Source organism: Rutidosis leptorrhynchoides, chromosome 3 (assembly GCF_046630445.1).
Source record: "Rutidosis leptorrhynchoides isolate AG116_Rl617_1_P2 chromosome 3, CSIRO_AGI_Rlap_v1, whole genome shotgun sequence".
Classification (NCBI taxonomy): Eukaryota; Viridiplantae; Streptophyta; class Magnoliopsida; order Asterales; family Asteraceae; genus Rutidosis; species Rutidosis leptorrhynchoides.
Window position 1 is genome coordinate 529,234,950 of NC_092335.1, and position 24,621 is coordinate 529,259,570.

The 24,621-nt window shown below is 34.6% G+C and overlaps 2 protein-coding genes across 2 annotated transcripts; one reads left to right on the forward strand and one right to left on the reverse strand.

Annotated features, from left to right (window-relative positions):
* The first annotated feature begins 8,238 nt into the window (after positions 1 to 8,238).
* On the forward strand, positions 8,239 to 14,538 carry LOC139902898 (probable sucrose-phosphate synthase 1). Its single transcript, XM_071885565.1, has 13 exons — positions 8,239 to 8,577; positions 9,223 to 9,312; positions 9,462 to 9,703; positions 9,967 to 10,030; positions 10,137 to 10,835; positions 10,942 to 11,058; positions 11,195 to 11,326; positions 11,411 to 11,587; positions 11,758 to 11,811; positions 11,900 to 11,962; positions 12,337 to 13,218; positions 13,520 to 13,647; positions 13,958 to 14,538. The coding sequence occupies exons 1-13, from the start codon at positions 8,398 to 8,400 to the stop codon at positions 14,235 to 14,237; spliced, it is 3,108 nt and encodes a 1,035-aa protein (XP_071741666.1). The 5' UTR covers positions 8,239 to 8,397; the 3' UTR covers positions 14,238 to 14,538.
* Positions 14,539 to 15,045: 507 nt separating this feature from the next.
* LOC139898369 (transcription initiation factor IIA subunit 2-like) lies at positions 15,046 to 16,570 on the reverse strand. Its single transcript, XM_071881100.1, has 3 exons — positions 16,442 to 16,570; positions 16,288 to 16,338; positions 15,046 to 15,487 (listed from the first exon to the last, which is right to left on the reverse strand). Exons 1-3 carry the CDS (start codon positions 16,568 to 16,570, stop codon positions 15,347 to 15,349), a joined length of 321 nt encoding a protein of 106 aa, XP_071737201.1. The 3' UTR covers positions 15,046 to 15,346.
* Positions 16,571 to 24,621: the final 8,051 nt, after the last annotated feature.

Consider the following 24,621-nt stretch of genomic DNA (forward strand, 5'->3'; position numbering starts at 1 on the left):
AAAAATCTAGAAAAGTCATCACTAAAATCAGCAGGAAATCCACGGACCTCAGCATAAAACAGGGTCGCCAAGTGGTCAGACTTATCCTAACCATGAGAGGATCTGTCTCGTAAAATGGGGAGGGCGCCGTGCAAATTAGCTTGATAAGACTAATGAATCAGATCCCCAGAAAGGATAATCTCCTTAAAAGATCAAAAATCAGCTTTTAAGACTGATATTACTCAATCCTTGAGATTGATCTTAAAGATTGAGAATTCAAACTCATGGAATTCAATGATATCTAAACTCGAGCTTGAACGAGAAAATATTTTGATCAAAATTACAAACCGATTTGTTTTCTGAAAACCCATTTTCAATGCGTTCATTACCATTGAACGTAAAATCCTAGGAATTCACCTGGAATTCATTAGGTCACCTGAACCAAATCGGGTGTCAACCGTAAGAACGGTGGTTGCATAGCATGGTCGAAGACAGGACCTTGTGCCAGACCTAAAAATCATAGGATGATCTTTACTATTGCTCCTACAAAGGATAGTACTAGCATCCGACACGTTTATAGACCATAATCAAAAGCAAGTCACGGGACATTGCCTTAACAGTTGCTTGTTCATCGCTTTCCTTTACAACCGGACGGTAGTTTATCGAAAGGTAATATACGGAGCAAGTATACTGGACGTGTTGCTTTCCTAATACAAGGTTAGCAAGTGGGTGACACAAAACCGCAAGTTTTGAGCTAAAATTTTCAAATCTGAAACCCACCAAACCCACAAAAATATTTTGCAAACACCGGTAAAGGGTTATCCCGGAAAACTTATCTAGGGTAAAAACTAGATTTAATTTTCAAAAGATCAAATGTTTTCATAAAGATCCAATTTCCTTAATGGATCTAAATTTTTATAGTCATGTTGGACTGTAAACCATATCGTTACTACCATTGTTTATACCGCCATACAGAAATCACCGATGTACAAAGTGTGAAGAATAAAGAAGTGATTCTAGTATTTCAAGACAATATTGCTTGAGGACAAGCAACGCTCAAGTGTGGGAATATTTGATAATGCTAAAAACGAACATATATTTCATAGCATTATTCCTCAAGAAAGACAAGCTTTTAGTTGCAATTGTTCTATTTACAAGTGATATTCGTTTAAATAATAAAAGGTGAAGACAAAAGAAAGATTCGACGAATTGAAGACGCAAACGACCAAAAAGCTCAAAAGTACAAAAGACAATCAAAAATGTTCCAATTATTGATAAGAAACGTCTCGAAATTACAAGAGTACAAGATTCAAAACGCAAAGTACAAGATATTAAATTGTACGCAAGGACGTTCGAAAATCCGGAACCGGGACCAGAGTCAACTCTTAACGCTCGACGCAACGAACTAAAAATTACAAGTTAACTAGGTATATAAATATAATATAATATATAATTAATTATATTAATTATATATATATTATATTTATAAATAAAAACCGTCGGCAGAGAAAGACTCCAAAGTGTGAGCTGGAATTTCAAACTCCGCGACTCGCGGAGTTTGAAGGCAAAATATGCCGCGAGTCGCGGAGCCCTAAATTTGAAAACTGCCTATAAAGCCAACCGAATTCTGATCAAAATCATCAATCTTTTTCTTCTCTTATCATACGTAAAATTTATATTTATATTTATAATTTATATTTTAATTTTAATTATAATTCTAATAATAAGGGTATGTTAGCGAATGTTGTAAGGGTGTAAGTCGAAATTCTGTCCGTGTAACGCTACGCTATTTTTATTCATTGTAAGTTATGTTCAACCTTTTTACATTAATGTCTCGTAGCTAAGTTATTATTATGCTTATTTAAAATGAAGTAATCATGATGTTGGGCTAATTACTAAAATTGGGTAATTGGGCTTTGTACCATAATTGGGGTTTGGACAAAAGAACGACACTTGTGGAAATTAGACTATGGGCTATTAATGGGCTTTATATTTGTTTAGCTAAATGATAGTTTGTTAATGTTAATATAAAGATTTACAATTGGACGTCCCTATAAATTACCATACACACTCGATCGGACACGATGGGCGGGGTATTTATATGTACGAATAATCGTTCATTTAACCGGACACGGGAATGGATTAATAGCCACTAGAATTATTAAAACAGAGGTGAAATTACATTTAAGGGTAATTGGTGTAATTGTTAACAAAGTAGTAAAACCTTAGTTTACACGCAGTTGATAACCTGGTGTATTCATTAAACAAAGTATTAAAACCTTGTTACAACTCGAATCCCCAATTAGTTGGAATATTTAACTTCGGGTATAATAATAATTTGACGAGGACACTCGCACTTTATATTTATGACTGATGGACTGTTATGGACAAAAACCAGACGGACATATTAAATAATCCAGGACAAAGGACAATTAACCCATGGGCATAAAACTAAAATCAACACGTCAAACATCATGATTACAGAAGTTTAAATAAGCATAATTCTTTTATTTCATATTTAATTTCCTTTATTTTATATTTAATTGCACTTCTAATTATCGCATTTTTATTTATTGTTATTTAATCGCACTTTTAATTATCGTATTTTTTAATTATCGCAATTTTATTTTATCGCACTTTTATTGCAATTTCATTATCGTTATTTACTTTACGCTTTAATTTAAGTCTTGTATTTATTTTATATTTTACATTAGGTTTTAACTGCGACTAAAGTCTTAAAATCGACAAACCGGTCATTAAATGGTAAAAACCCCCCTTTTATAATAATAATATTACTTATATATATGTTTGTATTTTTATAAAAGTAAACTAATATAGCGTTACGCTTTGTTTAAAGATTTCCCTGTGGAACGAACCGGACTTACTAAAAACTACACTACTGTACGATTAGGTACACTGCCTATAAGTGTTGTAGCAAGGTTTAAGTATATCCATTCTATAAATAAATAAATATCTTGTGTAAAATTGTATCGTATTTAATAGTTTTTCCTAGTAAAATATAAACTATTTCGTATACCTTAGCTTTGACATCAATGCTCATGCGATCGAATAAGAACACCTGACAGCTAGTTCGCATAATAATTGATCTGCCAACACTCAAATAATAACATTAATAATAAATATATATTTAATTCATAGAATTAATTATATATTATATTATATTCACGTGCATAGTTGATCTGTAATTTTTGTTCCAATGACTTGTACGTTGTCACTCGACTAATGTCCTGGTTTCGGTTTTTCGAACGACGTTTCGTACGCTTAGAAAACTAGCACTTTACGTTTCGCTACGTGTACCTTTATCAAAATATAGACTTAATCAACGATAGACTATATTACCCAAAGTATAATCTTTACATTTGAGTGTTGTGGTCATTTGCTTCTATAAATCGACGTCTCGTTATATATACATATGATAATATAAATTTAAATCAAAACGTTTTGTATCTAATTAATATTATATTAAATCACTTTATAATATATATATATATATATATATATATATATATATATATATATATATATATATATATATATATATATATATATATATATTTATACTTATATTTTAAAAATATAAATTCGCACATATCGTATGTAATTGAAATATCTATTTAATAATATAATATTTGGTTTTTCAAACTATTTATATTTCAAAGTTCATTTTAGAATCGATTAAATAATAGAAATTATTATATTATTTAACATTTATATTTTAAATCATATAATTTATTCATGCATCAAATTCTCATAAGTTAACTTATCTAAATATCAATTGATTCAATAATCGAATACTAATATCGTTTATTAAATAATTCAAAATATATATGAACACGTTTTTAATTACACGTTGGAAGTTATATATATATATATATATATATATTCATTTAAATCACGGACCGTTATCATTTATAACTTGTCAAACGGTTTCTAGAAAGATTCTAATTTTTAAGATAACGTTAAAACCTTTATCCTTATTAAAATAACCCGGTAACAATTTGTCAAAAGTGGTTCCAGACATTTATAAAGTTATATTCCTTTTTAAAGAAGACGTGACACTCAAATCATTGTATATAATTTCTAAAATTTATAATAGTAAAAGATAATGATAATAACTTTAATAATTTACTTCTTGACATATTGTAAAATGTACAAATCTTTCTAAACATATCGTATTACGTTTTATATCTAATAATTGTATTCGAAACCACTTATATATAAGCTCAATATACTTGTCTATATATATATATATATATATATATATATATATATATATATATATATATATATATATATATATATATATACACACGTTTCACATAACACTTTTTATTACGTAGACGTTTATCTATAACGAATAAGTATAATGTTATACGTTTAATACTTTGTTAATATTCTCAAGTTATAATATATATATATATATATATATATATATATATATATATATATATATATATATATATATATATATATATATATATATATATATATATATATATATATAATCATATCCATTTATATAATGGTTCGTGAATCGTCGGAGTTTGGTCAAGGTTAAATGAATGTATGAACATAGTTTAAAATTTTTGAGATTCAACATTACAGACTTTGCTTATCGTGTCGGAAACATATAAAGATCAAGTTTAAATTTGGTCGGAAATTTCCGGGTTGTCACAATTGAGATCACTCAAGGGGACTAAACCACCCGTTGCGATCATCTCCAGTTTCGACTATGCCAATGCAGTGATAATAATCGCGCCCCCATCGCAGCCCTGGAGGAAACCTTGAAACCGATCCAAGGGCACGACCAAGTAAAAACCCCCTCCCCTTTACCCTCGAAACGATATGAGAAAGGTGCCATGGGTGAATACTTCATGGTAGGAATGAAATTGTGTTTTTAGTATGTAGCCAACGGGGTTCGAACTTCTGACCTCTCCTAAAGGAGGCAGACCACCAACCGCTGGACCACACCACAACTTCATATAAAACTGTCTTGCATCATATAAAAAAAAGAGAGTGTAAATTCAAATGAGTCACCTATTTTACGAGTAACACACTATTGAATAAAAGGATGCATGAGTATTTATCTACTTATTGGATTCAAATTTATATACTAGTATTTAAAGTCCATGCGTTGCACGGCTACTCCAAAATAGTTTCAAATGAGTCACCTATTTTACGCCGTTTGATGTTCATTTCCTATATTATGTTTGTGATAGCGTTTAAAGGTGCATATATTGACCCAATAGCTTGAAATGTAGTTAATTTAGGTCAATACTCTATTTTTAATAGGCCATATCAGTTAGTATTTGAAATGGTAAAAGATCTGTTGAATTGATCATATCAAAAGGGTCAAACTTTGTCCACTTTGTTATTGATTTATTTTTATATCCTTAATCTTTTTGATTTTTTAAATATGTAATATCAAGTATTAAAAGACTAAAATGGAATGGACAAAGAAGTGCTCCAGATTCATGAAAATTTAATCTCATTGAATAGTCAAAAATACATGGAAATGAACATGTCTAATAAAATTTTGAGATAGTAAGATTCTCTTTCTATTTAATTAAATTCCATTTTAAGTAATAATTCAAATTAATAAACATTATTTAGCTATTTAATTTTTTGAATAATCGTGGAAAAGACATGTGAATATTCCATTTGACACAATTAGCTACAATTAAAATGCTATTTTTTTAAACTCTCTTATATATCTTTTATATATAAATATATAGATAGATTGAATATTTATAAAGGCTACGGTCAAACATACCATAATTAGATTTATATACTCTCTTCAATTAATTACGAATTATAAATAATCATTTTTTAATATTCACTTTTCTTCAAACAGATCATATTCATCACAACACACTTTAGTGTTAGTTTAGAGCTTTTGTAATTTATTTGAAGGATATCCTTGAGACCCTACGCTCAAAGACGAATTTATGTACGTTACGTTTTTCAGGTTTTAATCTATTACGCATCTTTTATTTAAACATGTCTTGTAAATATTATGTTTGAATATGCGTTTTAGAATTACCATGCTAGTTTGAAATATTCGTATTTTGCTATGATAGAAACATATGGCTAGCGTAATTATGTAAACTTAGTAAGGTTACTGTTGTTATGCTGAAATTGTGATTCTAATAAACGTGTATGCTAGATTTTAAGGATTATCCAACATAGGTTAAGGTCGAGATTTGTCCAGCTATATGAAATTAGCTACTTCATCAGATCCAAAACCCTTGACTATACTATACTGAAGAATCTATGAACTCGGTATGGTCGGTGTTTTCGAGAGGCAATCTTTGCGCTTTTGATACACGAAACCTATAAATTGAGACAAGAAAGACCTAGCATGCCTGGTAATCGTTCCAGAGAGACCTCTAAGGACCTTTACGACTTATTTACCTACGTCCAACCGTAGGACTCATTTTACATGTTCTTGTTTGATTGTTGATTTTGGAATGTTTTTACTATTATTGTATGCATTAAATGAGTTTTTATCTGTTCCACTATTAGCTTAATACTGAAATGCCTGTATAATAATTAAGACCGTTTGACCTCTTTTAGAATGATGATAAGTTATATCAACTTAAACCGACAGGTTCCTCATGTTTGTGATCATGTTTACTCAACAAGACATGTCGTTATTCAATTGAAAAATCGATAACGAGGGTTAGGATTGGAATATATCCATTAACTTGAACTATTAACTTTACTTAAGATAACAACCGAGGTTTAGTTACACTTCAGTGATACAACCCTAGTGACATATCTGCCTTGACCTCTAGACAAGTCTATGACCCAAAGACCGATAGACTTGCATAATTGACTCATTCGATGGACGTTAAGACCACCCCAGTTAAAGCTTTTATAAGATAATTACCTTTCACTAGACTGAGCATATATCATAGTAAACATCTCATTGATATGCATTCTCAGGACATTTCTCACCCCTTTTATTACTTTTCATGAAATTAGAACTTAATACAAAAATACAAAATCTCTATCTTTCTATCCAGTAGAATTAACCAAAGACAATTATCAATTAAGATTTAATTTGCATAACCATTCAATAACACGATCATATGTCATACTTATTCTTTCTACCATTAAGTAAAGAAAAAATAGATTTAAGCCATGCACTTACAAATAAAAACTCATCCAATCACTCCTCTCGGAACTCGCTCTGCCGACCTCGTTGCACGACAAATGAATCCAACTTTTTGGACGATATCATTAGGAAGATTAAGGTATGGTTTGAGAAAAGTGAGATTATATACTTTTAACTAATAAGAATTTATATTTATATTAACATTTATGAATTTAAATAATTTTAAATTGTTGAAATAAAAAAGTTTAGTAATTTCAATTTGAGGTACTGTCAACTCAGGCTCAATTCTCACTCTAAGCAGAGAGTTTTTAAACTTTGATAGTACTGCCAACATCAATGCGATTTGGGAAGGTCTATGGTTTTTTTTTTTCAACCTTCGATGATGCTGCCAATATCGTCACGAATTGGGTTACCTCCTAACGCGTTTTTAGATGACAAATGAGAGAATTCGATGTCGATATCGATAAAAAACAGTTATCTTATCTAAAATCTCAACTGCATTGTTACTCCACTTAGCTCAATAATATCGATGGGAATATAATCAAAAAGGTTTTCACGTACTTTGTTTAATAGTGAAAATGCAAGAACTTAACAGAACAATCTGGATTTAAGTATTTAATTTTAACAGTTTTATGAAGTATTATCACTCGTCACCTACATGTAAAACTGTTTTTAAATCATATAATTTTAAAACCCAAGTTTCTTTTTCCCCTTTTTATATTTATGCTGGTAAAGTATAGTTTAAATATTTATAAAGTCATTGAACTGTTTTGCCTATCTTGCTTGGAAGGTTGTTTTTTTATTTTATATATATTTAAAATGTTCCAAAAAAAAAAAAAAAAGGTGTTGTGCTGTTAATTAAAAAAGATAAATAAATAAGGTGTCGACAGGAACATTAACTAATTTTACTTTAATCAAGTACTCCGTATTTAATCTAATTTTTTCAATTAAATATTAAATTAAATAAAAAAATATACTCCGTAGTAAATTAAAATTAAAATTAAATTCAATCACAGGTATAAAGTGTCGACAGAAATAATATTCTACCAATTTAGATTAAAAAAAATTAATTAAAAATTAGCGGTTTTTTTTGCTCCTATATTCCTGGCTCTCTCTCTATCTATCTTCCGCGTGTCTCTCTCACCATTCCCTGTTCTCAAAATCAAAAATCAAATCAAAAATTGATTCATTCACAAATAAACAATTAAGCATCATCACTCATAATTTGTTACTCCATCTCTAATTCTATCTTCATACATCAAAGTGAACGTGTTTTAATGGCGGGAAACGATTGGATAAACAGTTACTTAGAAGCAATACTTGATGTAGGTCCTGGACTTGATGATGCAAAATCATCTCTGTTACTTCGCGAACGAGGTCGTTTTAGTCCTACTCGTTACTTTGTTGATAACGTCATCGGTTTCGATGAAACTGATCTTCATCGATCCTGGGTTAAAGTACAAATCTATCTATACTTCTTTTAATTCTATATTTTTATTAATTTTTTTTTTTTTTTTTTGTATTTATGTATGTATATCTGTATTACTCTATGTATTGTATCAATTTTTTTTTTGTATACGGATGATATGTATAGATACAGATTAATAAAAAAAAATTAGTATTGTTAAAGTTAATGACAGTTTCAGTGTGTGTGTGTGTGTGTGTAATGAATTGTTTTGCTTTATGAATTACAAGTCGCCAAGTTTAATTATTCAATTTTATTTTGATAATTATCTATATGTATATGTATATGTATATGTATATGTATATGTATATGTATAGTCTGTGTGTGTGTGTGTGTGTGTGTGTGTGTGTGTGTAAGTTTTGATTTTGAAATTCAATTTGAAGAATTGAGTCTTGTATTGTGTGTGTGAAACTGTGTGTTAATTTATTGAACTGTACATGAATGAATTGAAACGTACAGAGTTGGATTGAATGTACTGAGTTGTGTAATTTTTTTTATTTTTATTTTTGATTATGTGTCTGTAAATTTATATGTGTGTATGTATGTGTGTATGTATATATGTATCAATGTATGTATGTATGTGTGTATGTATTTGCTGTTGAAAGTGGAAAATAATTGTTATTGAATGTAAATGAAGGCGCAAGCGACAAGGAGTCCGCAAGAGAGGAATACCAGGCTCGAGAATATGTGCTGGAGGATTTGGAATTTAGCTCGACAGAAAAAACAGGTTTTTATATTCGTTTATCGATTTACATATTTTTTTTGCCCAAATTTTGTTTTGTATGTAAGTATGTGTTATTAAGTTGTATAGGTTTTTGAAATTGGACTGCCATTACATTAATGCTTATGTTAATGTGTTCCATTTGTTTATTTTAGCTTGAGAATGAGGAAGCTCATAGAGTGGCAAAACGTCGTATTGAGCGTGAAAAGGGTCGCAGAGAAGCAGTTGCTGACATGTCAGAAGACTTATCTGAGGGCGAAAAAGGAGAGCCCTTTAGCGATGTATCTGCTCATGGTGATAGTCACAGAGGCCGTTTGCCGAGAATGAGCTCGATTGATGCCATGGAGGCTTGGGCTAATCAACAGAAGGGGAAAAAGTTATATCTTGTATTAATAAGGTCTCTTCTCATACCCTTCACTTTTCAATGTTAAATAAGTTGCATTATATGGATCTATAATGTATATATAAACTATTAGCGGTAGAAGGAGACAAGATATTCAAAAATCTGTTTTTGTGTGTGTGTGTGTGTGTGTGTGTGTGTGTATTTTCTTTTTATTTTTTATGTCGCTGCAAAAAATAGTACATCTATCATGAAATGTATGAAGTGTTGTATGTTCTAGAATAATATTATTTGATCGTTGATAATTAAAATTCTTACAGCCTTCATGGGTTAATACGTGGTGAAAATATGGAGCTTGGTCGTGATTCTGATACTGGCGGTCAGGTAACTCCAGTCTAGCCCGTGTTCCCTTTCTTCGTTTTGAAATCATTTTAATTTTTCGAAATTGTATTTTTTTTCAATGTTTTTGATGTTGCATAATCATTTGCAGGTTAAGTATGTTGTAGAACTTGCAAGAGCTTTAGCTTCAATGCCTGGTGTCTATCGAGTCGATTTACTTACTAGACAAGTAGCCTGTCCAGAAGTGGACTCGAGTTACGGTGAACCAACCGAAATGTTAGCTTCACATAACTCCGATAATGCAACTGATGAAATCGGCGAAAGTAGCGGTGCGTATATAATCCGTATTCCATTCGGTCCAAAAGATAAATACATCCCTAAAGAGCTACTCTGGCCTCACATACCTGAATTTGTTGACGGTGCACTCAGCCACGTAATTCAAATGTCGAAAGTTTTGGGTGAGCAAGTTGGTGGTGGGCACCCGGTTTGGCCCGTTGCCATCCATGGTCATTATGCAGATGCTGGTGACTCAGCAGCCCGATTATCGGGTGCTTTAAATGTACCCATGCTGTTTACGGGTCATTCGCTTGGTAGAGATAAGTTGGAACAACTTCTGAGGCAAGGAAGATTAACTAAAGATGAGATTAATACTACTTATAAGATTATGCGTAGGATCGAAGCTGAAGAAACGAGTCTTGATTCGTCGGAGGTGGTTATAACTAGTACGAGACAAGAGATAGATGAACAGTGGCGTTTGTATGATGGGTTTGACCCGGTGTTAGAGAAGAAACTTAGAGCCAGGATTAGGCGTAACGTGAGTTGTTATGGAAGGTTCATGCCTCGCATGTTTGTAAGTACCAAAATGCTCTACACTCTTTAGTTTGTATATTAAAAACCCATTTGACCCATTTGAATCCTTTAGTTACAGATTTAATTAATATTTTTAATTACTGCAGGTAATTCCTCCAGGGATGGAATTCAATCATATTGTTCCACACGAAGGTGATATTGATGGTGAAACAGAAGGAGGGGAAGATCATCAACGTTCTCCCGACCCGCCCATTTGGACAGAGGTTGGATTTTGTTTCTGATTATTTTATTTTTAAGCTGATGACTTCAGACTAATTTCTATTGCATTTTTATGGTTCTTTTTATCCATTTCAATATGTTTTTAGAGGAATCACAAGTCCCTAATCTCAATTTATGCAGATAATGCGCTTTTTTACCAACCCACGAAAGCCTATGATACTAGCTCTTGCTAGGCCCGATCCCAAAAAGAATCTTACAACTTTGGTCAAAGCGTTTGGAGAGTGTCGTCCTCTAAGGGAGCTTGCTAATCTGGTATGTTATGACTATCATAAGTTTATTCGGACACATTAATACGCATAATTTGTTAGTAAAGTATACTCGTACATCACGTTGCAGACTTTAATAATGGGTAACCGAGATAACATCGATGAGATGTCAAGCACTAGTGCTTCAATGCTACTTTCAATTATTAAGATGATTGATAAGTACGATCTTTATGGTCAAGTGGCGTACCCTAAGCATCATAAGCAGGTTGAAGTCGCCGATATCTACCGCCTGGCAGCCAAGACCAAGGTAAATGAATGATTAATATTGTGTGTGGTATTTATAGTTGATAAATAATTCATCTTGTTTTACTACATAAGAATGAAATGATGTATTCTTTAACATGTATATTACTCATATACTGAATCAAGTTTGAATTATGGAAGAAAAGGAGCAATAAACCTTTAATTTTTTTGTAGGGTGTTTTTATCAATCCGGCTTTCATAGAGCCATTTGGGCTTACTTTAATCGAGGTGAGTCTTCTGGATAATTTTTTCGTTTGCACTTTGGTACACATGTATGAATACTATATTTAGCCTTGCTCGTTAATTTTTGAAACAGGCTGCTGCTCATGGGTTACCAATGGTTGCTACAAAAAATGGAGGCCCTGTGGATATACATCGGGTGAGTTATGTCTATTTTATTTAGAGGCGGAGATCTCAACCCACTATCTTATAAAAGGGTCGGATGGGTTTATGTTTTTATTTCGGATGGGTCGTTTGTAATATCCAAAAAAGATCACAAAAAAGTTCAAACAAAAGTTCAAAAAAGTTCACTTTTTTGCAATGTCATTGGTACACTAATTGTTCACAAAAAAGTTCAAATAAAATTGGGCAAATATTTTTTGGTACAACCTACTCAAATATGTACCCAAGGTTACCTGGTTTTGACCCATTACTCACCCACCCACCCACAACCCATTTTGATACCTTTAGTTTTATTAAATATTTTTTTGTTGGTTAACTGAAGCCAGTGAGTTGATGATGTCATCTTTATAGGTACTTGACAACGGTTTGCTTATTGATCCCCATGATCAACAGTCAATCGCAGATGCTTTATTAAAGCTTGTTGCAGATAAGCAACTTTGGGCGAAATGCAGGGCAAACGGATTACGAAATATTCATCTCTTTTCATGGACTGAACATTGCAAAACTTATCTTTCGCGTATAGCAAGTTGTAAACCAAGGCAACCCGGGTGGCTAAAAAACGACGATGATGATGAAAATTCAGAATCTGACTCACCTAGTGATTCTTTAAGAGATATGCAAGATATATCACTAAATTTAAAGTTTTCATTAGATGGCGATAAAGAAAATGATAATAGTAAGTTGGAGCACGCTGTTTTGTCATACGCGAAGGGTGTCGGCAAAAGGACAGTTTCGGGTGAAAAAAGCGAACAACTTAAATTCCCGGCGTTGCGTAGGAGAACGCATATTTTCGTAATTGCTATTGATGATGACGATATTGGATCTCTTTTCGAAAACGTTAAGAAAATCTTCAAGGCTGTCGAAAACGAAAAGACTGAAGGTTCTATCGGGTTTATATTGGCAACGTCTTTACGTATGGCTGAAATCCATTCTTTTTTGGTCTCGAAGGGTGTGAATCCGTCGGATTTTGATGCGTTTATTTGCAATAGTGGTGCGGATCTTTATTATTCGTCTTCACATTCGGAAGATAATCCGTTTGTGTTTGATTTGTATTATCACTCGCATATTGAATACCGTTGGGGTGGTGAAGGACTTAGGAAGACTTTGGTGAAATGGGCGGCATCTATAATTGATAAAAAAGCCGAGAATAAAAATGAAGAACATGTTGTTACGGAAGATGAAGAAGTTTCGACTAATTATTGTTATGCTTTCAATATTCATAAGCCGGGACTGGTTAGTTCATTAATTTTGGAGTCTACTTTTTTTTATACCGTATTCTCGTATTATACACTCTCTAGACGTATATGTTCCAGCCTTTTTATTTGGTCGATCCGGTTATGTTTTAGCCAAAATGATAACAAGCCAAAAATTCTAACATACGCAACCTGCTAAATTGTTTAAAATTTTAAGGGGAAAAGATTTTTGTAACACTTTCAGCCTGGGCTGGCCATTTTAACCCGTACTGTTGAATGACCCGCTTCACCCAAACCTGTTTTGTTTGCAATGCGTTATATTTACTGGTTCAATTTTGTAGGTTCCTCCTGTTAAGGAACTTCGGAAGCTAATGAGGATTCAAGCTCTTCGCTGTCACGTTATTTATTGCCAAAATGGAAAGAAGATTAATGTGATTCCAGTGTCAGCATCTCGTTCTCAAGCCCTCAGGTAATTTTAGTTGTCTCGTTATGTGTTTTGTCAACTGCGGTTTAAAATTAGAATGTGCAGGCTCTCTTTATAAAAAATAAATTTAACAACTTTTAACTGAAAAGCAATTGAAAATGTTATCACTCCATATATCAAAATAGTAAGATAAAAAAGCAAGAATAACAAATTTTATCTGGAACGTCTGAACGCCACACAAAGTTCTGTTTTTGACAAGCGGTTCAGGTCAAAAGACATTTGTTTTGACGCGTCGTTACACAGTCCGCCCATCTTGATATGAATTATTAGAAGTTGACACATTATACGCGTTCAGGTACCTGTATCTCCGGTGGGGTATGGACTTATCAAAGGTGGTAGTTTTTGTCGGAGAAAGTGGTGACACAGATTACGAGGGATTTCTTGGTGGGGTCCACAAATCGGTTATATTGAAGGGAGTTGGCAGCAGTAGCACCAATCAACTTCATGCTAACAGAGTTTACCCACTTTCAGATGTAACACCTACAGAAAGCCCTAATCTTTTTCAGACACCCGATGAATGTAGCAGTGCTGATATCCGTGCTTCTTTGGGAAAACTCGGCGTTCTTAAACCGTGAAGAATTATTATTATTATTATTGTTTATGGGATCAGGCTGATTGACTTCCACCCCCATATCCCAGCTGAAATCTATTTCATTATATTTTTGTTGCTTACTCAATCTATATTTACATAAACATACTCTATTTTTATGTACTTGTAAGAAAAGTACCATAATTTGTACAGGATCAATAAATGGGGTTATATTCCTCTTATGGGTTTATTTATGTTCTGTTCAACTCAAGGGTTTGATTTATGTATCTAAAGAGAGGAAATTTTTGTCTTGTGATATTATTGATAATTTACTTGGTTTAATACAGGTGTGATGTTTGATATCCTTGCTTAGCTAATTTTTGTCTTGTGATAATATTGATAATTTACTGTTTTGATATCATTTGAAATCATTGGGCTTCTAGTTTTTTTCTTTTTTTTTTTTTTGGCCAAAAAACGTAAATTTTATAAATAAACTTGATCTCAGAAAGAGAAGAAAACCAAGAATACAAAAGAGAATCATGACCGAGGCTCAAAAACAGTAAACAAGGATCTACAAAGAGATCAACTTAACGCTAACTAAAACCGAGCCGCGCCTACACCCTCTAAACAAGCAAGAAGACAAACATATAAAAGAACCGATCCCTACACAACAAATAAGAACCGGCCTTTTAAATAATAAAAAATGGGGCTTTTTATCAGTTTTATTTGTTTTTTTTAGCAGAGATTTTATATCATCTATTCTTGAATTCTTTGTAGTTCAATCCATGTGCAAAATGCAGAGTTCAAGGGATAAAGATAAAGATCATATGATAATATGATTATATGACTTTGGGTGAAACACAATAACTAAGACAATAATATCTAACCATAGATGCCATTAGTAGACAGCGACAACAACAAAGAAGTGTTTTAGAAGACGAAAATGCAACAATAAAAGAAAAGAAAAACGAAGTAATAGACAAGCAATCACCTTAAAAGGCGTAATATTGAGATGATACGAGTATAAGAGTTACGAAACTGACTTTTTGGGCAAATTGTTTCGAATTCACTCTGTTCCATTAGAACATAACAGAGTAACAGACCAGGTATTTTTTTCTACACTACAATTTACGCGCAGAAACCAAGAGATGGATCTCACTGGCCAAGTAGCTTTGAGTCACATGCTACAATCTTAACTCGGCCAACAGTTTCTTGGTGTTCGTCGTACTTGAAAAGAGCATCTTGAAGAATGAATGTCCACACGTTGTCACAGAATCTGTAGGTGTGCAAATGCCCCTGTTTAACGTTAAAAAAATCAGCATCAACAGAGTGACACCATCATAATATTAACAGGCCAAATTGGATAACCGGTCAACTATTAAAGCTACAAGTAGTTGTGGCACAATATATGGGCCAAGATGGATAATCATTCACAATATTTCGAATAATTTAAGAACTAAATGGAATTACGTGTTTTAAGCATTTAAGTGTACTCTGAACAGCTTCTAGCAATTCGGCCACTTATAGCTAAATATATCTGTTCTACCAAATGGGTGGAACTTACCACCTCCACTTATCAGCAACAGTTGAGGTACAGGTTTGGCCAAATAAACGAGTCAGACTAAGAGGGTCTTTGCTTACTGCAGTAAGGCGGACTAAGTTGTGCTTGGACTCTACGTCTTCTCTAATAGGGTTTTTACACGTACCGTTGAAAACCAATATACTTGTGGGACAATGTATAATAAGATAAAAGCTTATTGAGGAACTAGAGTTATATTAAATACACAACAGAGATAGTCCATACACATTTTCTCAATGTTGGCAGATGATAATACATTATATAATAGTTACGATGCAAGCCTCTTATAATTGTAAACGTGTGTTAATGTGTATATAATGGGTTATGCATCTCATTATTAGAAAGCTACTCATGTTGGTTAGTGTGTGTCTAATGGCTTATGCATCTCATTAATGAAAAGCTACTCATGTTGGGACCTGTGTGACAGACAGAACTCACATAACGCCATAAAAAGCTTATTTCTTCAATCAAAGTTGACCAAACCTAACACTAAATTCAAACAGATAGAGCTGTTTACCTTAACGGACACCTTGGTCTTAACCTGAGTTTCCAGTGCCTCAGCCATTGACTACAACCAATGTAACAAGGATTCATGAACCACATATTAATCATCCCTGTACATAATACATATGCATAAAACTAGCACATATTTAAAGAAGCTCAAAGAAGACCTTGTCAAACTGAACAAGCACTTGGATAGCCAGCTCTGGTCCAAGTACACCACTCGACACCATCTCATCCAACGTTTCAGTCAAACACATTCCGATTGTTGACCTACGGTACAACTCAAACGTCGCCATGAAAGACCAACCTGTAATACCAGAGAGAAAGATGGATAGACCATACAGTCAGAATTACAAAACGATACACAAATGTGTCAACCCTAATTCGATACACAAATGTGTCAACCCTGATTAATCCAACAAACTTTACAAAACCATCATCATACACAAAATCCTTCAAATTCAAGAACCATGTTCCATCACCTACTCACTTAAATCCTGTATCCTATCCTTTAATTAATCAAAAAAAAAAAAAAAAAAAAAAATAAAAAAAAACAGATCCTTAACAATCATAAAATGGATACACCGTACAGTCAGAACTACATAATGATACACAAATGTGTGGATCCTAATTTGAGATTCACACACACACACACACAACTTGATTATTATATTGATTATATATAACTAACCAAATTTATGAATTCAAACAATCTAAAATGAATAATCTGAATCAAACACGTGAATCTGTACCAGATTATCAAATTACACATAAATTTATGCACGATTTCAAGGTTCATAAACAGGAATAACACAGAACTTGAATCTAACGACAACATCTAAATAATCAACCACAAGAGGTGTTAAACTTGAATCTAACAGCATAATACTCAAAATTATTAGTTTTTATTTGATGATTTGAGAGAATTTGACTCACTTTTTTCTCCGATGTTGGAAGCGTTTGAGAGCGGAGGGAGAATGAGATCTGCTTTTTATACCCTAACTTTTGTAGCCCTGTCTTTATATAGGCGGATATGCGAGTGCTTTGATTGTTGATTTGACCAGTATACCCCTGGTCTTTTTTCGTTAGAATCGAGAATACTTGGAAGATATTTCTGGGGTAAATTCGTCCATACGTATTTTAAGCTTCGAAAATGTTTAATATACGGCCTAGTTATTGGTTATTATTCGGCCTGGCCCATCTACAAGTTAGATATCACTGTACTACTAATGAAATAATCTCTTTTTCTTCATTATTATTATTATTATTATTATTATTATATTATTATTATTATTATTATTATTATTATTATATTATTATTATTATTATTATTATTACTCCGTATTATTTATTTTTTATTATTATATTTTTGTGGCTGAAAATAACGATTACCACATAATAAAAGAAGTTTCATCGGCGGAATGAACGAGCCTAAGGAAAACAATACAAATCAAATTGAGGGAAATTGGCTCGAAGACAAAAAACATGTCACAAGCTAATTAAACCGATCCAACCCCACAACCAACACACACAAACCACCAAGACAGAGGAACATCATTAAAGCAACACAAACGACAATAATTAAACAAACAAAAACACCTAAACCGAACCGAACTAAGCCGTTTTTGATGAACCTTTCCGATCTCTAAGTGTCCAACCATTCAACTTTTCCATCCGATGTTTCGGAAACATTTCCTTTACCATTCCGAGATGTGAAAGAATACGAGAGCACGTTCGGCGAGTTGTTTCCAAACAAAGTGCCCGACGAAGGCAGAATCACACCCCGATCCGCCTCTTCTTGAAAAAACCGCTTAGCTTTGACCATGAACTTTATTTAGTGTTATTATTATTAAAGGGTAATAAAAGTCCTCATATTTTCTTAATAAATATGTTTATGTGTGCGAATAATTGATGAAAGTTATCTAGCTTGATGGTTATATAGATTAAATATATAAAATTATAATAGTGTCATTCCATATCACATATATCATTCATCATATAACATAATAATATGACCATCACCCTTCTCCCGTAGCAGAACTATTCATTCAAATTCTTATTTTCGAAAAGTATGCTTACGTACCCTATATAATTTTACACGAATAATGTCCTAAACAGGACTCGAACCCATGACTTCAAGATCAGATGGTCTCCTCATTCCACAATACCGCTAGATCAAAAGCTCTTTGATCATCCATTCAAGTTGTACAACTAGGGACGAAACCGAACCGAACCGAACTAGTTTGGTCCAGAACCGTACCACGCACACCCCTAGATGTCACGCTCAATCTGTGTATTTGCAAATAACCTATTCACGCTCAGTCTGTGTGTAACATCCCGCGTTTTTCCGTTAAATTATTTTAACACCGTCTTTTTTTTTTAAAAAAAATAACATCCCTCGTCACCTATACTCGTGCACTTCGTTAACTAGTGTTCATGATAATCCCGTTACTCGATTATAACATCTCTCGTTAACTTGCGTTTTAAAAATATTCGTTTGGTTATTTCCCGCACCCGACAACAAACTTGAGGGACTAATCTCGCCACTCGGGTAAACTTGGCTAACTAGTGACTCCTCACCACCACACACTTCATTTCACCATCTTCTTCCTCTTTTTCTTTCTTCCTTTTCTCTCAAGAACACAAACACAAAATTCATCATCTAATTTTGATCTTGGAAGCTCACAACAAATCTGACTACATATTCTTAATCCTCTCGTCATCCTCTACGATTTGATACTAACTACACCGATTTTGGGTAACATCTCTAAAACTCTAGATTTCTCAAATTCATGTTTTTGACTTGATATGTTGTTAGTGTCTATGGCTCGTGTATAACATGAATATATGATTTGTATGCTCGATCTTGATGTTTTGGTGTAACTAGCTTGAAAATGAAAAGTGTATGCTTAATCTTTGATTTTGGATGATGAAATGTGTTTAGATGTTAATGTTTGTGTGTTCAAAGTGTTAGTTACTTCAATAGCTTCGTTTTGGTGTGTTGATTGACATGAAAACCTTACATTAACATGATTAGTGATTTTGAGGTTTTGGTTAGGGTTTGACAACTCTTAAAACGAACTTTTGATGCGTTGAATGCTTGTTAATGTTATTGGTAAGTGTTTAGTTGGATTGTATGCTTGATTACCTTCAAAACGGCATATCATATGTGTGAATTGGTTTCCCGAAACTCAAAATGCAATTGATGAACTTGAAACCTTGAAAATGGACTTTTATTGTTCGCTTGATGAGTTTTCGGCTATTGTAAATGATGTTATTGTTGGACCATAAGTGCTTAGTTGTATTCCTCGTCAAAATACCTTTCCAACGATATATGATAGGCATTATAAGTGTTTGCGGGTCAATTGTTGTGTTAGAATTGATTTTGGCTCGTGCATACTTGTGGAAAAACAGAAACAGACCTGCACAGATGGTGGCGCGGCGCGCCCCATCCCCGCGCGGCGCGCAGATGTACCTGGTCAGATTCTGACCTCCTCGTCCCATTTCACGTGAAATGTTTGACTAGCTACCGACCTCCGATTCACATGAAACTTGTTCTAATATACTTGTATATGAATAATTAGCATAGAAAAATAGTCCGGGACCCGACCCGAACATGTTGACTTTTTCGTTGACTTTGACCCGACCAAGTTTGACTTTTTGTCAAACTTAACCAATTAATTATGCAATCTTTCTAACATGATTCTATACTTGTATCTTGCATGAAACTTGACAATTTTCTTCACATGCTACATAATCGAGTCGTGTCGAGCCATAGGACTAATTGAACAACTTTGACCCTTCGTGACTATCGTTATTGATACAACCTACTTGTTTAGGTCGAGATTAGCTTTGTCTTTGCACGCGTTTACTCGTTGAAGTACTTTATTAACTCTTGCGCTCAAGGTGAGATCATAGTCCCACCTTTTCAACAACTTTTATACTTTTAAATCGTGGGCTGAGAAAACATATACTTTGTTACATCTTGTACTACTTACTTTTATGTTTTGAACACAAGTGTGAAAACAAACATTCCACGTGCGAGTTAGAACAAAAATGCCTCAATTCGATTATCATTAGTTACACTTGCAGGGTGTAAGCGAGAACTTATATTGTGTGGCCATACGGGTTTAACAAACCCTCATTCGGACGGTTCGCTACCATTATGCGGATGAAATATATTTTTGTGTTTTAGTGTGGGTTCTAGCACTGTGTGATGGGGTAACGTTGGTTAAGTTTTGATAATTGAGTGCTCGCGTATAACAACACTTTTGGAATGCAAATGATTTGGATAATCTACGTTATGGAAATACAAAATCTTGTGGTTAAAAAACAACGTTTAATACTTACTAAACCTATGATTTCACCAACGTTTTCGTTGACAGATTCTTCTATGTTTTCTCAGGTTTTGAATGCTTAGTGATACATGCTTCCGCACTCTTTTGATACTTGCTTGGATGTCGAGTATACATGCATTTTGGAGCATCTTTTGAACTTATTTAAACTGTGTCGCATAGTTTTCATTTGTACTTATAACGTTGTAACTTAACTTGTGGTCAATTATCTTTGTAAACTTTGAAACAATCTTTACACTTGAATGGATGCGACATATTTTGGGTCAACGTCTGTTTTAAAGACTTATGACCAGGTAATGGGACCTACGTAGTCGACGCCGTCACTTGACGATTTGTCGGGGTCGCTACAAGTGGTATCAGAGCCTTGGTTGTAGGGATTTAGAGTTCATTTGTGTCCACCCCGAGTCATAGGGTACATAGGTGAATCTAGACTACAACCGGCATATAGACTGAAGTAGGAATTACTTGACTATTTGTGCATCTATACTCGAACTCTTCTATCATATCTAACTCGTATTCGATCTTGATCTTACGTTGATAAATTTTGTTGATGCGCCACCTTGACTTTATGAGGTAATGTTAAATGCACATGAGAATCAGGGTAATATAATTTCCGGGATTATATTACGGTGATTCATATGGACATTCCGACATTATGACATAAAGAATTTAAGGCGAGTCAAGGAAAATTTTCTCTACATCATCATTCCCTATCATGATTAGTATTATTGAGAATACTAATCAACGATATTCTTGTGTCTTGAAGGAACAATGCCTCCCCGTCGCGGACCACGTAATGGAACTTCCGAACAAGCTTTTCAACGCATGATAGCCACCGCCATAGGTGCGGCTATGGCTAGTATCTCCTCCGACATCAATAACAACCACAACCACAACAACCATGGAGCCGGTAATTCAAACGAGGGTTGCTCCTACAAAACTTTCATGGGGTGCAAACCTCACACCTTCGATGGGACCGGAGGACCGGTTGTGCTCACCCGATGGTTTGAGCAAACAGAAGCCGTTTTTAGCATAAGCGGTTGTCGGGACCAAGACAAAGTCAAATATTCCACCCACACTTTTGCCGGTATCGCCCTCACATGGTGGAATACGTATGTGCTGTCGGTGGGTATCGATGAAGCCCACACACTCTCATGGGCCGACTTAAAGAAAAAGATGATCACCGAATACTTCCCGCGCGAAGAGACCCGTAAGCTCGAACACGAACTAAGAACTTTAAAAGCGGTTGGGAATGACCTAAAGGCATATAATCAACGATTTTCTGAGCTATCCTTGATGTGCCCAAACCTCGTGACCCCCGAACCTCTAAGGGTTGAACTTTACATGGATGGTCTTCCCAAGAGCATCAAACAAGGAGTAATGTCATCCAAACCCAGTAATCACCAAGAGGCCCTGAATATGGCCCGTCAATTGATCGAAACGGTAGACGAGATTGAAGTGCCGGCACCTAAAGCCGAGGATGAGTCGGGTGACAACAAAAGAAAATGGGAAGCCCCCCAATCGAGTAACTACAACAACAACTTTTCCAAGGAACCTCTCACCCCCGTCGGCAAGAAAAGTTATGCCGGGACACGACCTTTTTGCAACAAATGCCACAAGCATCATTTTGGTGAATGTGGCAAGCTAATTTGCCATCGGTGCCAAGGTAGTGGTCATATTGCCAAGTATTGTGGAAGTACCGCCCCCGTCACTCAAAAGGGGCCCGACGCACCAAAGCCGAGTATTTGCTACAAATGTGGCCAATCGGGTCATTTTAGGAATGAATGCCCAAAGAATAAAGCAAAAACCAACGCGCGCCGTTGAACTTACAACACCGACACCTAGGATGCCCGAGACGATGATGGACTAGTCACGGGTACGTTTCTTCACAACAAACCGTATATTTCATACTTATTCGATTCGAGTACCGTTAGACGTTTTATAACCAAGGATTTGACTCGTGCTCTTTATATTCCACCTCTTTCCCCCAGATACTACTTAGACGATTTAAGTGACCGACGGAAAATATTGTGTGCCTATAAATTTTATCGGAGGATATGCGTTAAGAAATTGGACTCGACACCTATAGAACTAAGGAACTCAAAACTTATTCATTAAGGAGAAATTGTTGCCCTACATTTATGTATAGATTATTGTGAACTAAGTAACTTTCGGTTGGAAACCAATACTCTCTTCCTCGTATCCATTACCTCATGATTATTTGCGTGGATCCCGTGTATTCCAAATCGACCTCCGTTCTGGTTATCATCAATTGGGGGTTAAGGGAGACGATGTCTCCTAAGCCATTTTCCGAGCTCGCAACGTTAGTTGTAAATCCCTCTTAGTACCGTTTGATTTATTTAGGACTCCGTCCGTATTCATGAACCTCCTAAACCACGTATGCAACTTATCTAGACAAATCTGTTATCAAGTAAAGAAGGCAAACGAACAACATCATCATCTTACGCTCGAACTTTGAGAAAAGAGCAACTCTATACCAAATTCTCCGAGTGAGAATTTCTGTTAAACGAAGTCAAATTTTCTAGACCATGATGTTAATGGTCAAGGCATTACAATCAATCTCGAAATCAAGCCACACGTAATCATGAAACTCTCTCAACTCAGACTTGTATTCGTAAAATCTTAGATCTCGCCTGTTATCACCGAAGATTCATTTCTGACTTTTCTCGTGTTACCCGACTTTTAAACTCGTTAACTCACTAAGGGAAAACTTTAAACCTCTCCGTGTTCGAACCTTGAGCGTGATTCTTCACACCAACATTTCTAGTTAAAATCGTACAGCAACAGATGGAACTCAAACATGGAAATATTTCTACATGAACGCCGAAAGGCATACTCTCTCGACTCAAAATTAACGTAACTAAAATTCGTTATTTTGCACGAAGAATTCGAATATTAAACTGTAGATCCGATCAACTTTCTCGTCATCACGTACCACACACATACCTCTGTTATTTCACCGTTACTGTCTGATATTACTGGGATTTAAGATAACACACAATCCAACGATACTTCACTCTTCTTTGACTTAACGTCCTTGTGTTTCTGATAATCGGCCAACTATTATTCAACCCCGAACTATACAACTACGTGTACTATCTCGTTTCTCTTTCAGACTTCAACTTTTGACAACTAGAGGCACGTTATGGCAACCTCGAGATGCAAGCTCATCCTATTCTAAGTCCTCATTTCACTCCTATCTTTATCGCTCGCATTTTCGTTTAAAGAAACTCCTTGTAACATTTCTCCATGGATAGAGAAATTCCTCATATTATATTAGTATTCGCCACGAGGGTGAATAGTCCTAACGAACATTTTCTGAACCCTAACTGACTTGTTCAAACATATCTTAAGAGATTCTATTCCAACACGGAGTATCTTTGTCAATTATCCCGTATCGAAATACTCGTTTCGCCTCTAGTTTTACAAGAAACCTTGGAGACCCGCTTAGACATGAGTACCGCGTACCACCCACAAACAGACGAACCGAACAAACGAACGATTTACGTCTTCAAAAGACATGTTTCAAACTTGCATGGTCGCTTTTAGTAGATCCCTCTTACAACAGTAGTTACCACTCGTGTGTTCACACGCACTTTCCGAAACCCTATATGACCGCTAATGTCATACCCCTATTCGTTGGACCAAAGCATGTGGCAAACAAAACACCGAATCTTAACTCATCCAAGAAACAACAATTGAGATAATCCAAGTCCGAGAAGGGCTCGAGACGACCCGTAGTCGCCCAAAAGAGTCATACCAAACTTAGATGAAAACCTCACAAATCCCAGTGTGTAACCGCGTAATATTGAGAAACCGCACCTTGGAAAGGTGTAATCCATTTTGGGAAATCGAGAAAGGCTATATCCGCAATATCGAACCTTTTGAAACCTTGGGGCGTATTGGAACCGCTTCCTATCGTTTAGAACTTCCGACTCAATTAAGTTTCCGTTTACCCTACATTTCGTGTA

Excerpts from the sequence above, each read along its gene's own strand:
- LOC139902898 (XM_071885565.1), top strand. The coding sequence starts at position 8,398 with ATGGCGGGAAACGATTGGATAAACAGTTACTTAGAAGCAATACTTGAT. Across the intron at positions 11,812-11,899 it reads TTGGGCTTACTTTAATCGAG|GCTGCTGCTCATGGGTTACC; the intron begins GTGAGTCTTCTG and ends TTTTTGAAACAG. Across the intron at positions 13,219-13,519 it reads ATATTCATAAGCCGGGACTG|GTTCCTCCTGTTAAGGAACT; the intron begins GTTAGTTCATTA and ends TCAATTTTGTAG.
- LOC139898369 (XM_071881100.1), bottom strand. The coding sequence starts at position 16,570 with ATGGCGACGTTTGAGTTGTACCGTAGGTCAACAATCGGAATGTGTTTG. Across the intron at positions 16,339-16,441 it reads TGCTTGTTCAGTTTGACAAG|TCAATGGCTGAGGCACTGGA; the intron begins GTCTTCTTTGAG and ends CATTGGTTGTAG. Across the intron at positions 15,488-16,287 it reads AGACCAAGGTGTCCGTTAAG|GGGCATTTGCACACCTACAG; the intron begins GTAAACAGCTCT and ends AACGTTAAACAG.